Source organism: Mus musculus, chromosome 5 (assembly GCF_000001635.26).
Source record: "Mus musculus strain C57BL/6J chromosome 5, GRCm38.p6 C57BL/6J".
Lineage (NCBI taxonomy): Eukaryota > Metazoa > Chordata > Mammalia > Rodentia > Muridae > Mus > Mus musculus.
The window spans coordinates 146,445,473-146,460,101 of record NC_000071.6 but is presented as its reverse complement, the minus strand read 5'-3'; the positions used below and the strand labels follow the sequence as shown (position 1 = coordinate 146,460,101).

General features: G+C 43.7%; 1 protein-coding gene across 4 annotated transcripts in view; it reads right to left on the bottom strand.

Annotated features, from left to right (window-relative positions):
• Wasf3 (WAS protein family, member 3) overlaps nucleotides 1-14,629 on the bottom strand; it is an 88,610-nt gene that overhangs the window by 13,514 nt on the left and 60,467 nt on the right. For all 4 annotated transcript variants that reach the window (XR_003955640.1, NM_145155.3, XM_006504834.3 and 1 more), the window contains exons 4-6: nucleotides 8,097-8,231; nucleotides 6,633-6,786; nucleotides 4,441-4,558 (exon numbers count right to left, since the gene is read on the bottom strand). Coding sequence is in view for 3 of the 4 variants with exons in the window: in NM_145155.3 (NP_660137.1) it covers nucleotides 4,441-4,558; nucleotides 6,633-6,786; nucleotides 8,097-8,231 (407 nt within the window). In the remaining variant the exon portion in view is untranslated. The remainder of the gene's footprint in view (nucleotides 1-4,440; nucleotides 4,559-6,632; nucleotides 6,787-8,096; nucleotides 8,232-14,629) is intronic.

Sequence of the window (14,629 nt, the reverse complement as noted above, 5' to 3'; positions counted from 1 at the left end):
GCATGAACAAGTCTCTATAGAATGTGGTAAAATACAAATATGTTTTAAACTGTGATATAGCATATATCCAGTTTTACATTAAACATGCATACTGTATGTGTATACATTTCATCTATCTAAATATGTGCATCTGTCTATATGTATACCAAGTGTCACCTTGCCTACAGTTTAAGACAGTGAGAAAGAGGTGGCTGGACTGGATTGTTTTCAGAGGTGTTTAGAGGCTCTGGAGAGCTTTAAGAGTAAGGACATAAAATGCCTGGCGGTATGAACTGAGTCTTCAGCCTTTCAAGGGGCAAGGGCCGTACGACGGGGCCGTCCAAATCTCCTCATTAACAGCAATTCACCTTCCAGAAATGCATCCTGAAGACTCACCTCTACTGTTGTAGGAAAACAACTCTGGGATTTCAGGAGTGCAACTTACAATCAACATCCATTCCTCAACACAGCAAAGGTAGTTTATGGAGCATCTGTATTTCAGAATACTGTATGCTATTAAGAAAAAAATCCCACATCCTTAATAATTTTTGTGTGCACAAATCATGTCGGTATGGTTTTACATATGTAAAGTGCTTCCACACACGTGTGTGCATGCCATAGCACATGGCCTAAAGGTCAGAGAAGATGTTCACAAGGCTGCTAAGCAGTGCTAGGTCCGCACAGAGAGGGTGGGTCTCCGTCACAGTCAAAGCCACTTGGTGGCACTACAACCAGGATATATTGTGTGTGTATTTTAAAAACCCAAAAGAAAAGGGGGAGAGAGGTTTTGAAGGGGAGGCAATCTGCATCCTAATTAAAGCACACTGTTGAAGGCACTTAATGCCTATCACTCTTCCTGCTCGGGAGGCACACACTGACATAGTCCAGATAGGTGTGCTATTTGCTCCCAACAGTTTAGCTTTCACTTCTAGCCAGTAACATGCATATAAGATGGAGACACTCACATAGCCGGTATCTTGAAATACTAAAGGGAATAGAACATATCTCAGGGACATGGGCTTGCATTAGAGTCCCCAGACTATGCAACACAGTGCCCTACCCTAGGGTGCCTCTCCATACCTCTTCCAAGAAAAGACTCTCTGCTCTTGAAGGCTATCCCGTCGACCCCCACTTCATATATATCCTTATTCTGCTGATGCAGGTGACTACATCTAGCCAAACTACTAGTTATCACTGAAGGAGGATCCTTCCGCAGTGAAGAACACAAACCGAAGGGATCCATGGTGTAATGAAAGCAGTCTACAGCTCTGAGTGCCCACATCTTAGACATGAGAGCTTTCAAGTTAAAAAGGTAAAAATGTCCCTTTAGAGCCTTGGACAAATAAGAACAAGAAAACCCCAAATCAGCAGGGGAAGAGAAGTAAGAGATGTCATGTAAGAAAGAAGTGAAATTAAAAAAAAAAAAATCAATGGAAGAATTGGCTATTTGAAAAGGTAAATAAGATTAAAAGTCAAAACAGCTCAAAGCATCCAAGTAAGACGCACATTAACAGAACTAGAGATGAGGTGGGAGATATAGCCACAGCCAACAGCAAAAGCTGGAAGCTCACTGGGACCTAAGACCTGCTTTATAATAAGTTGGTAATTTGAAAGTAATGGATGCATTTCTAGGTATCTATGACCTATTGGAATTAAGCAAAGAGGATATAAACTACTTAAACCTCTATAAAAAGGCAAAACTGCAGTAGCAGTAGTAGTAGTAGTAGTAGTAGTAGTAGTAGTAGTAGTAATAATAATAATAATAATAATAATAATAATAATAATGGCAGAAGTCTCTGGAAAGCTCCAAGTGCCAGCTGGGAGACAGTTACAGACTTAACACAGATGCTTTTCATACTACTTCATAGACTAGCAAGGAAGAAATACCACCAAACGCTCCACACAGAGTTAGCATGGCCCAGATCCAAAACCAGGAGAGAGAGAGAACAGTAACAGAAAGGAGAATCATAGGCCAATTGTCTAATCAGAGACAAACATTCTCAGCATGAGGCTTGCAAATGGAACTCAAGAATGTATGAAAAAGAACATTCGCCCATGATCATGTTGGTTTCATCCAAGGGGTGTGGGGATGGCAAGACATATACCCACAGGGCGTAAGGCACCACATGACAAGTGGAAAAATACTCCAGGGCACCAGCCCTCAGGACATGCCAATCCACAGGCTGCCCAGGAAGGAGCCTTACAAGTGCCTCCCTAGGATGGAAGCTATACTCAGAGTCCATCTCAACTTAGGACAGTGCTCACTAAGAAAACCACAGCCTATGAGGATATAGAGAAAAGGGAGCCACTGCTGGGCACACAAATAAATGAGTCCCACATCTAGGAAAGCAACATAGAGGTCCCCTGAAATCAAAAACAGGTCAGCTTTGCACTGCTGGGACTGCCCAGAGGACAGACTCTAAGTCATCTTGCCACAGAGATAGTTTCTCCCCAAGCTTTACTGTTGTGTTGCTCATGACAGCTAATTGGTGACTGTCAACAGGAGAGGATACAGAAAACGTTGGATTCACACACATCGAACTGAATTCAGCTACAGAGAGTAAGGGAAAATGGATCAACTGGATATCCTGATATTACATGAACTATGTCTCCAAAAGACAAATATCACATGTATTCCCTCATTAAGGATTCTAGATTTTATTTATCACACACACACACACACACACACACACACACACACACACACACACACACCAATATCCTTATGAAGCCAGTATGAGTACAATAATGACATACCAGCAACAACAGCTAGAACAATTTTCTTTCAGCAGGCTATAGTCCAGGACTGGAGAGATGGCTCAGTGGTTAGAGCACTGACTACTCTTCCAGAGGACCTGGGTTCCGTTTCCAGCACCTACATGGTGGCTCACAACCATCTGTAACTCCAGTCCAGAGGATCTGACTCCCTATCTGGCCTCTGCACACAGGTACCAGGCACTCCAATAGTACACAACATGCACCAGGCAAAATGCCTACACACAATCAATCAATCAATCAATCAATCAATCAACCAACCAATCAGTTTTCGAAAAGGGAAACCCTTCTGAGATGGATATGAGAAGGGAAGGCTTTTAGAAAGGACAGGAAATATCCATGGAGGGCCCTCCCAAAAATCCTGGGTTTCTCCTTTACAACGAAAGGGATGGCACTTTAGACAAAGATGGCTTTTAATGCATTTTTCTTCCATGACTTCTTTGCTTGAGTTCTTTGTAAAACTCAGCAGTTCTTCCCAGGTCCCCATCTAAATCCTTCCCTGGTGTGAGTGCACGCAGAGAGTGTCATCTGACACACCTCTCAAAATCCCTCTTCCTGACTCTGGGCGCCCTCCTCCTCCTACCCCTTCTCTCTCGTCATTTGTCTGTGCTGAGACGTGAAGCCAAGGCCTGCTCAGACTCTCAGGACTCTCAGCTGAGCTACCCCGGGCCCATCCTTTGGTTGTCTTTCTAAACCTTGAGTTCTTAGTCATCTTCAGCTCAAGACATCCAAATACTCCCAACCTCAAGACTGCCCACCCAGTGCTAAGTACTTCTTCCAGTGTAACCTAGTATTTGTCAAGCTAAGCTGAGTAGTTGTTTTTGTTGGTATTATTCTACCGTGGTCTGTTTTGTTATTCTGGTTTGTGGTTGGTGCTTTCTCTTTTGATACAGGGTCTCACTATGTAGCCCTGGTTGGCCCAGAATCTATTACATAGAACAGGCTGGTCTTGGACTCACAGAGACCTGCCTGCTTCTGCCTCCCTGTGTTGGGATTAAAAGCCTGGTCTAGGTGGTTGATTTTTGAACACAGTATATGTATAAAAAGATCAGTAAGTATTTCCTCTGGAGAATCACTCCTCTCCATGGGGTACATATAAATTCTCAGCACTAAAGGGGCAATTTCCAAAGTGTAAGTCACTTAACCCAACAAATCAGTTTATCCTTCCAAGATGATATGTAGGACAGCTCTTTCTAAAATTCCTGACAGCATTCTTCTTGTTTGCCTCTACCTCCACCGTCCTCTAAGGGGGCTCACTCCTAGTAAAGATCTCTCAAAGTCCAGACCACTCGATTCCCAGTCTCCCACAAGCGCCTCAGTAAGTTCTCAGCCACAGTGACATCACACCTAACAGATGAATGTAAACGAGACAAAGCAGGCTGATGTCTGACAGGAACACTCACTGCATGAAGCTCGGAGGCATCAAACACAGCCAGAAACTGAGCTTCAGCACTCACCACTTCCTTCGTTAGAGGCATACAAGTGCTGGAGAACAAATCTGCTCAGATCTACTTCAAACAGACCATTGCTGGGTTAAAGTGTCAAGCTTGTCATGCGAAAGGAGGACACCCCGAGAAAACCTAAGCACTAAACATAACACCCTGACTATGTGAGCAGAGGGCCTGTGAGCACAGTGATGGGTGCCTCCCGCTGACGTCATCATGCCCTTCTGAAGTCCTTACGCACCTTCTGACGTCGTTTCTCTTTCCTCTTGTCTTCTGTGTCCTGCAGCATCTTTTCTTTCCAGAGGTCAAAGAAGTAAGAGGGATCCGTGTAGAACTTCAGCCCATCCTTCTTGTCATCTCTGTGAACCAAAGCATTCAAAGCCAGGGAAAGAACCATCAGCCATCTTCGTCTGGAGGTAACTTTAACCCTTTGGATCCTGACACCCACACGCAGCATGCTAATCACCTTATGTATTAGACCCTGAGCTTCCTCATTTGGAAAAACATGGACACATACACAAAAGCAAACAACTCTACAATCTTAAAAACAGAACCCACTGGGTGTAAATCCTACGTGACAATACCCCTCCCTCACAAATACCCAATTTCAGTCACTTATGCATTTAAGGAACTATTCGGTTTATTCTAACAGTAAGCTATGAGTACACTGATTCTACTGGAACTTCACTGCAGTCATGATCAAAAACTAGTAAGTACTCTGTCCCCTTTTGTCAATTCAGGTTTACACAACACCTTTCGGTATCAGAAAGCAAAATGATCATGGGGGTACACGTGACAGAAACACAATGTATTTTCTCAAGAAACTTTATCTCCTGTGGCCATGTCAATTGCAAGTACTGCTATGGTCACTATAGTCTACATAATATTTCAAATCATTATGTAAATCACTCCCTTAACATTTAACCAGGAATATCGCAGCCACTATGAACTCAGGGCTGTAACAAGAATCAGCAGCGACGCTCGAGTGCCTGGAGAGATAGCTCAGCAGTTAAGCAGCTAACTTATCCTTCAGAGGATCTGAGTTCAGGTCCCAGCACTCACAGCAGCTGGCCCACAGCTGCCTGTAACTCCAGCCTCTGGGTGCATCATAGCCATGTGCACTACATACAGAAAGACACAGAATCAAAAATGAAAATGGAACCTCTTAAAAATGCTTTCCACTGCTCTCAGAAAATAAATGGAAGAAATTAATTTTTTTCAGTAATGCTTGGAATAGTCACGATGTAAATACTGCACTAAAATTAAATCAGGAGAGTTATTCGTTATAGCACTATTCCACTGAGCTATAGACGCACACAGGAGAGGCAAGGCCAGTTAAATATACACAGACAGGAGAAAATTTATTTCTCAAATAAAGGAACAAATAAAGAGTGGTCAGGAGACAGGTTTCTATTCATGCCCATCGCAGTTGTAGTATGTGCACTCTAAGCTCTAGGAAAGCCCACTGGGCCCACAGGAGCTGAGGAACGTTACATTGCTGGCTCCCATCAGTTTCCATATCATTTTGATTATGCATGCATGCCCATTTATTTGTCTGAGGGAATCTCTCTGTCCAGCAGAAAGAGAAGGTGACAGTCCTGACCGTCTCTCATGGAGGTTGCCTCTAAACCTCTTCTGTGCGTCCTTGGAAAAGACCACAAAGCAGATGAAGAGCCTGGGCCCACATACAAAGGACACAGTCGCCAGAGACCGTCACAGACACTTGGCTGCAGCACTGTCTCTGCGAAGTCAGCGCATTTGCCTATCACCATGGTGAGATCCACAGAGGGGAGAAAAGATGGGTGGAGGGGCAAGGCCCACCATGGAGGACAAGGAGACAGAAAGAACGAGAAAGAGAACCAAAGATGGTGACGGGAGTTGTGAGAAGAAGATGCCATGGTTGTGGGAAACACGTGCGAAGCTTAGTAAGAGTGTGTGTGTGCAGGTGGCCTCTCCCTGTGAACGTTGCCCTGTTGGGTTTTGTCTTTTCCCTGGGAGTCTGTCCCTGACACATGCAACCAGCATAGCAACAACAGAACAGCAGATGTTTGTGCGCTGCTGAGGGCCGGGGCGAGGATTTTACCATGTTATAAATGAACCATGCCATTTCTTTCCAGCTAACTTCAACATAAGGAATGGCACACCCACACCTGGTATGCTGCTGTGAAGTACCACTTCTGCTGAAGACGGCCCCATCTGAGTGTGAAAATCAGAACTCACACCTCTCCTTTTAGGAACGCCAGCAGTTCCACAGCCAACATTTCACTGGGTATGATACAGCAGTTACTGTTTTCAGAGTGTTCTTTTTCAACCCATAGGAGCCCTCTGAGGTGATCCCACCCAGCACAGCTGCACATTTTAGCCTCTGGAAGCATCCCTGGTCCTCCACTGGAAAGGCTGTGTGGAAGTGGGGAAGGGGGCGTGGAGTCGTACCTGTACGGTGTCAGAATGCTCAGCGGCGGGGGTTTGTCACTCTGATTATAAATGTCAGCAACAGGGTTGGGAATGCTGTTCTTGGAGACCACCTGCTGGTCTTGGATGGTAGAGCTTTTGAATGCTTTCTTCATGTTGATATCCTGTAGTGAGACTATTGAGAAACAAGTCCCCAGGTTGAGTTACATACAAGATATTCTCTGTTTAAAAAGAAGCATCTTTGACTCAGAATTCTAAACATCTTCCAGAATGACTCAACACTGGCTTTTTAAAACCGAGATCTCTTTTTGGGTTTGTGCCCGAGTGTGTATATGTGCACAACACTGGCAGAGGCCATAAGAGGGCACAGGATGCCGTAGGACTCAAGCAATTGTGAGCCACCAGATGTAGGTACTGGGAACTGAACGTGGGGCCTTTGCGAGAGCAGCCAGGGCTCTTAACCACTGAGTCATCTCTCTAGCCCCTGAAATAATGGTTTCTGTTGTTCTTTAAAGTCTTGCTTAAACAGAATGCCCTTCCTCCCTCTAAAAGATACATTTTATCTATGACATGAAGTCAAATCACAGCTTTGTCTTCTTTTGTAACAAGAGAATGATTTCACTGGACCAGGGCACCATTTTGTTGCTGTTTAAACAGCGCCTCTCAGACACCACACAGAATACAGCCCCTGAGGATGGCAGGCAAGCAAACAGATCTGTATTTCTTGGGAGAAACCATTAGTGCCAGGTGAAGTAAGATGCCTGCACGAAAAAGTATGCAAATGTGAGCATCCCACTAAGCATCCATCACAACGATGCACAAGGAGAGGCCTCTATGCCTTTTGACCTATGACCCACAAAGTAAGCACCTTGATCCAGGAAAACGAAGTTGAGCTAAGTGAGCACCTGGCTGAGCAGAGGAGGGTGAACCTTCTTCGTTTCTCACAACTTTTACATTGTATGTAACTCATCTGACCTTGATAACTCTTCTAGGTGTCCAGGCTGGTCCTGCTTGCCCTGCCCACTGGACCACCAAGCCTGTAGCTCACATATGCTGTATGACAACTCAGAGAAGGGACACAGATTCCTTCAGAGAGACACGTGACTAAAAAAAGAAATCTTTTTTGAAAGATACCAAGAATCCCTTACCTGAACAGACCAAGTAGCTATTCAAATTTTATTTTAATTTTAAATCCTTAAATGAAACTTAAGATCTGGATTAAAATGAGGCTGCCCTCAGCATATTTGTTGTAATATCTGCAACTTTTTAAAACAATAGCATGACTATGACGGAGACAGGATGTCTTTTTTTTTTTTTATCACTAATTAACCTAGTATTGTGGGGCGCTCCCTTCCCGTTCTCCCAGGAAGAGAGGAGACAAATGGCAGTGTGCTACTGAAGGGGAAAGCAGAGGCTGTGCTGGAGTTAATTACCGCTGTCCAGCCCGCATGGCGTGCCACTCTCAGCTGTCATGCTGTTACTTACCCTCCTCCACCGTGGAGTCCAGCTGGGTGACTTTGACAGCAAGCCGATCGATTCTGTCTTGAAGGGAATTTGCTCTGATGTAGAAGTTGTTAGCCTCATTAAATAACTCACCAAATATGTCTTCTGCATGTTTACCTAGAGGAGAGAGGGAGAAAGACACCTGCTGAGGAATTACTGATGCATGCTCTTCACTGTCACTGTCACTGCCACCGCGCAGGGCTGGTCCAGCCAGTGTCAAGGTCCAAGGCCTTTAGAAAAGTAAACCATTCCAAACTAGCAGGGCCCTTCTTGCTGCCTGAGCTGTCAGTCAAGATGTTACTGCTAAACAAAACTTTAAAAAAAAAACATAAGTTCTCATTTTACATGAAACAGAACTATTAAAGCTTTCCTCTTTATATATATACATATATATATACATATATATATACACACACACACATACATATACATATATATGTATGCATATATATGTATATATATATATATATGCGCCACAGGGGGGAAAACTTTTTTTTATTATTTATTTTTTGGGGGGTTATTTATTTCATTTACATTTCCAATGCTATCCCAAAAGTCCCCCACACGCTCCCCCCCACCCCCCCACCCCCCCACTCCCACTTCTTGGCCCTGGCGTTCCCCTGTACTGAGGCATATAAAGTTTGCACGACCAATGGGCCTCTCTTTCCAGTGATGGCCGACTAGGCCATCTTTTGATACATATGCAGCTAGAGACACGAGCTCCAGGGGGTACTGGTTAGTTCATATAGTTGTTCCACCTATAGGATTGCAGATCCCTTTAGCTCCTTGGGTACTTTCTCTAGCTCCTCCATTGGGGGCCCTGTGATCCATCCAATAGCTGACTGTGAGCATCCACTTCTGTGTTTGCTAGGCCCCAGCATAGCCTCACAAAGGACAGCAATATTAGGGTCCTTTCAGCAAAATCTTGCTAGTATATGCAATGGTATCAGCGTTTGGAAGCTGATTATGGGATGGATCCCCGGGTATGGCAGTCTCTAGATGGTTCATCCTTTCGTCACAGCTCCAAACTTTGTCTCTGTAACTCCTTCCATGGGTGTTTTGTTCCCAATTCTAAGAAGGGGCAAAGTGTCCACACTTTGGTCTTCGTTCTTCTTGAGTTTCACGCATTTAGCAAATTGTATCTTATATCTTGGGTATCCTAAGTTTCTGGGCTAATATCCACTTATCAGTGAGTACATATTGTGTGAGTTCCTTTGTGATTGTGTTACCTCACTCAGGATGATGCCCTCCAGGTCCATCCATTTGCCTAGGAATTTCATAAATTCATTCTTTTTAATAGCTGAGTAGTACTCCATTGTGTAAATGTACCACATTTTCTGTATCCATTCCTCTGTTGAGGGGCATCTGGGTTCTTTCCAGCTTCTGGCTATTATAAATAAGGCTGCTATGAACATAGTGGTGCATGTGTCCTTCTTACTGGTTGGAACATCTTCTGGATATATGCCCAGGAGAGGTATTGCGGGATCCTCCGGTAGTACTATGTCCAATTTTCTGAGGAACCGCCAGACTGATTTCCAGAGTGGTTGTACAAGCTTGCAATCCCACCAACAATGGAGGAGTGTTCCTCTTTCTCCACATCTTCGCCAGCATCTGCTATCACCTGAATTTTTGATCTTAGCCATTCTGACTGGTGTGAGGTGGAATCTCAGGGTTGTTTTGATTTGCATTTCCCTGATGATTACGGATGTTGAACATTTTTCCAGGTGCTTTTAATTAGGATGCTTTCCCTGTGCCCTCTAGTGAGTCTGGATAAGGGTTTATCTATGTTGTTGATTTTCTCAAAGAACCAGCTCCTCGTTTGGTTGATTCTTTGAATAGTTCTTCTTGTTTCCACCTGGTTAATTTCGCCCCTGAGTTTGATTATTTCCTGCCGTCTACTCCTCTTGGGTGAATTTGCTTCCTTTTGTTCTAGAGCTTTTAGGTGTGTTGTCAAGCTGCTAATGTGTGCTCTCTCTAGTTTCTTTTTGGAGGCACTCAGAGCTGAGTTTTCCTCTTAGGAATGCTTTCATTGTGTTCCATAAGTTTGGGTATGTTGTGGCTTCATTTTCATTAAACTCTAAAAATTCCTTAATTTCTTTCTTTATTCCTTCCTTGACCAAGGTATCATTGAGAAGAGTGTTGTTCAGTTTCCACATGAATGTTGGCTTTCTATTGTTTATTTTGTTATTGAAGATCAGCTTTAGTCCATGGTGATCTGATAGGATGCATGGGACAATTTCAATATTTTTGTATATGTTGAGGCTTGTTTTGTGACCAATTATGTGGTCAATTTTGGAGAAGGTACCTTGAGGTGCTGAGAAGAAGGTATATCCTTTTGTTTTAGGATAAAATGTTCTGTAGATATCTGTTAGATCCATTTGTTTCATAACTTCTGCTAGTTTCACTGTGTCCCTGTTTAGTTTCTGTTTCCATGATCTGTCCATTGGTGAAAGTGGTGTGTTGAAGTCTCCCACTATTATTGTGTGAGGTGCAATGTATGCTTTGAGCTTTACTAAAGTGTCTTTAATGAATATGGCTGCCCTTGTATTTGGAGCATAGATATTCAGAATTGATAGCTCCTCTTGGAGGATCATAGTCTATGGTGAAAAATCTGGTGTAATTCTGATAGGCCTGCCTTTATATGTTACTTGACCTTTTTCCCTTACTGCTTTTAATATTCTATCTTTTTTTTTAGTGCATTTGTTGTTCTGATTATTATGTGTGTCAGGAGGAATTTCTTTTCTGGTCCAGTCTATTTGGAGTTCTGTAGGCTTCTTGTATGTTCATGGGCATCTCTTTCTTTAGGTTTGGGAAGTTTTCTGCTATAATTTTGTTGAAGATATTTGCTGGCCCTTTGAGTTGAAAATCTTCATTCTCATCTACTCCTATTATCCGTAGGTTTTTCTTCTCATTGTGTCCTGGATTTCCTGGATGTTTTGAGTTAGGATTTTTTTTAATTTTCCATTTTCTTTGATTGTTGTGTCGATGTTCTCTATGGAATCTGCACCTGAGATTCTCTCTTCCATCTCTTGTATTCTGTTGCTGATGCTCACATCTGTGGTTCCAGATTTCTTTCCTAGGGTTTCTATCTCCAGCTTTGCCTCGCTTTGGGTTTTCTTTATTGTGTCTATTTCCCTTTTTAGGTCTTGGATGGTTTTATTCAATTTCATCACCTGTTTGGTTGTATTTCCCTGCGATTCTTTAAGGGATTTTTGTGCTTCCTCTTTAAGGCCTTCTACCTGTTTAGCAGTGTTCTCCTGTATTTCTTTAAGTGAGTTATTAAAGTCCTTCTTGATGTCCTCTACCATCATCATGAGATATGCTTTTAAATCCGGGTCTAGCTTTTCGGGTGTGTTGGGGTGCCCTGGACTGTGGGAGTGCTGGGTTCTGACGATGGTGAATGGTCTTGGTTTCTGTTAGTAAGATTCTTACGTTTACCTTTCGCCATCTGGTAATCTCTGGAGTTAGTTGTTATAGTTGTCTCTGTTTAGAGATTGTTCCTCTGGTGATTCTGTTAGCCTCTATCAGTAGACCTGGGAGACTAGCTCTCTCCTCTGAGTTTCAATGGTCAGAGCACTCTCTGCAGGCAAGCTCTCCTCTTACAGGGAAGATGCACAGATATCTGGAGTTCAGACCTCCCTCCTGGCTGAAGATGAAGGCCCAAAACAGGACATTTCCCAGAAGCTGTGTTGCTTTGGCCTGTCTCAGAAGCTGTTAACTTCGGTAGTCCACACTCTCACCTGTGCAGACTACTTTTGGCAGAGTCTCGGAACCAAGATGTCTTCTGCCAATGCTGAGGCAAAGCCCTCTTGGGCCGGGCGGACACCTGTCCTCTGGCCGGGAAGGTGGCTGAATGTCTGGAGCCCGAAAAGGGGGCTTCCTCAGAAGCTCTGTGGCTCCTGCCTGTCCCAGAAGCTGTTAGCTTTTGTAGTGCACACTCTCACTTGTGCAGACTACTTTCGGAGGAGTCCTGGAACCAAGATGGCTCTAAAGCTTTCCTCTTATTGCTCAATGAAATTCAAGAGGTTACTTTGGCCTTTAAATAGAAGCCCTCATCACGTGAGCAGAACTGCGCATCCTATGTTCTGCTTGATGCCTTCTGATGACACTAAACTCCTGACCATTCAGAAATGCACTTATGCAGTACCTGTTAGTTTGTTTCTGGTGCTTATAGAACCTCCTTGGTCACAGACAACAGTGTGACCGTCCTCACAGTGTGCAACACAGGATTACCACAGGATGCAATCACTTCACCTCTGAGCCTAGTCCAGAAAAGCAGCTGCTTTTCGGTCAAATACAGTTTTAATGTACTGGAGATGATCAACAGCACTTTTTTCTCTTGCTGAAGACCCAGGTTCAGTTCCCAGCACGCACATGGCAGTTCCCACCATCTCTAACTTCACTTCCAAGGAATCAGATACCCTTTTCTGGCCTCTGTGGGAAACACACACATGCACACATGCACACAAAACAGTCATGGACATAAAATAAATACATTTTAAAAAACAGAAATAGGTATTTGCACATGCACGCTCACAGAAGCATTATTCAATATGGCTTATAGGTAAAAGCAAGTCACTTTTCCAACAGAAAAAGGGATAATGAAATTGAATATAGCCTTCAAAAGGCAGTGAATTCTGGCACATGCTACAACATGGATGAGCCTAAGGACACTATTCCAATGAAATAAGACGATCACAGAAAACAATACCATGTGACTTCATTCACAGGCATTACAGGACAAATTCAGAACACAGAACAGTGGTCACCATGGACCTGGGGAAGGAGGAGGGTATGGGGGGTTAATAGGAAGAGATTCAGTTCTGTGAGCAGGAAGGCTCTGTGCACGTCATGGGCAACCGTGAGCATCGTCAACACACTGAGCTCCGTACCTAAACACACTAACAAGGGTCAATTTTATGCTATGCATATTTTGTCACAGTTAAAACTAGCAATGTGGGAAGCCTGAGGAGCCAGGTTGGCAGGACCTGTGTCTGAGGGTAGATGGCAGTAGTTAAGAAGATGGGCTGTGCTTCCTCACTGTGGAGTGGAGCTGTTCCCATGGATTCCCCAGCTCCTGACTCACTGTGATCTTCCCCACAAACACACCTAGGCTGCCCAGAGGATGCTGTGCAGCCACCCAGGCTGTGGCCACCACAGCCACCTTACTGACCAATGTCAACAGTTGCCATGAGTGAACTGCCCTTAGGACTGTCACTGGGAGTTTAGAGGGGTTTGGAATTAAGGAATTAAAACACATGAACCAAATCACGAGCTAGTTAACCTAAAACCAGGCCCTCCAAGGCACCGGGTGAATATTCCAGCAAGACACCTATACTCTGCTCCCATGAGATACCTTAAGCTTATCCTACTCCTGACTCACACAAAGCTAATCTGGTTTTTATCTCACTGACTTTCTGAGCATGTGAACTAAACCTTTAATCTCTTCACTACATGCACAGAGCTGGTTCTCAATGGCTACTGAAGAAAAACAGACACAGATTGGACCAGTGTTCCCGTTAATGAGGAAGCAGATGCTGCTAAGCACAGACTTGTGGAAAACATTAGCTAAGAGGATTCCATGTTTCTACTCCTTTGGGGGAGCCTCAAAATCTTTAACAGGCACTAGGAATCTAAAAGAAGAACATTGATCACACCCTGTCTGAAACACCTTGGTCTACTAAGACACATGCACACGTGCTCATACACACACACACACACACACACACACACACACACACACACACACATGCATGCACACCAAGGAAGCTTCAAGAACTCCTCTTCCCCTTTTTCTATAAAAGTCATCCTTAGGGACCATGTGTATCACGAGGATAAATGTGTACACCTCAGACTCATGCAGAAGTCACAGCATTCTTTTAAGCATGGTGACTCCAGAGAGAAAGATGGTCACTAGATGCTAGATGCTATACAAGCAGAAAATACTAATGTGTAGCCCCTCGCAAGAATACTCAGGAGATGGAGAGCATTCATCTGACGCTCTTTCCACCCAGAAGCTCTCGACTTAATAAAGGGAAAGAGAAATTGAAGACTTCTATGATTAATAGTCTTCCAGCTGCAGAAATGAGTAAGTGGCTAGAAGGAAGTTTATGGAAGGAGCGATGCTTTCTGGTTGAGTATGTGTAATGTGTTACCATTTTAGTCTTTAGTTTTGCAAAATGATGTGAAATGCTGAATTCTACTCATCAATATGGTAAGTCTATTAACAGTTAAACTAAAATAACTCCTTCTCGAGTTAATGACCATGTTGAGGGAGTTGCAATGTACTTGCTCCTGACAAAGCTTCTACTTCTGGATTCATCAGGACCATGTGACCCCATTTCCACTCGCACCCAATGGAGAAATATGCCTCTGAAGTGCCGAAGAATAGACAATGAAGGGAAGGGCCTTTTACCCTTACATGACAGATGGGAATTTATTGTTATTACTTTATGTGTATGGGCTTTGTGCCTGCTGGTATATGCCTGTGCACCACATGGCTTGGATATACTATA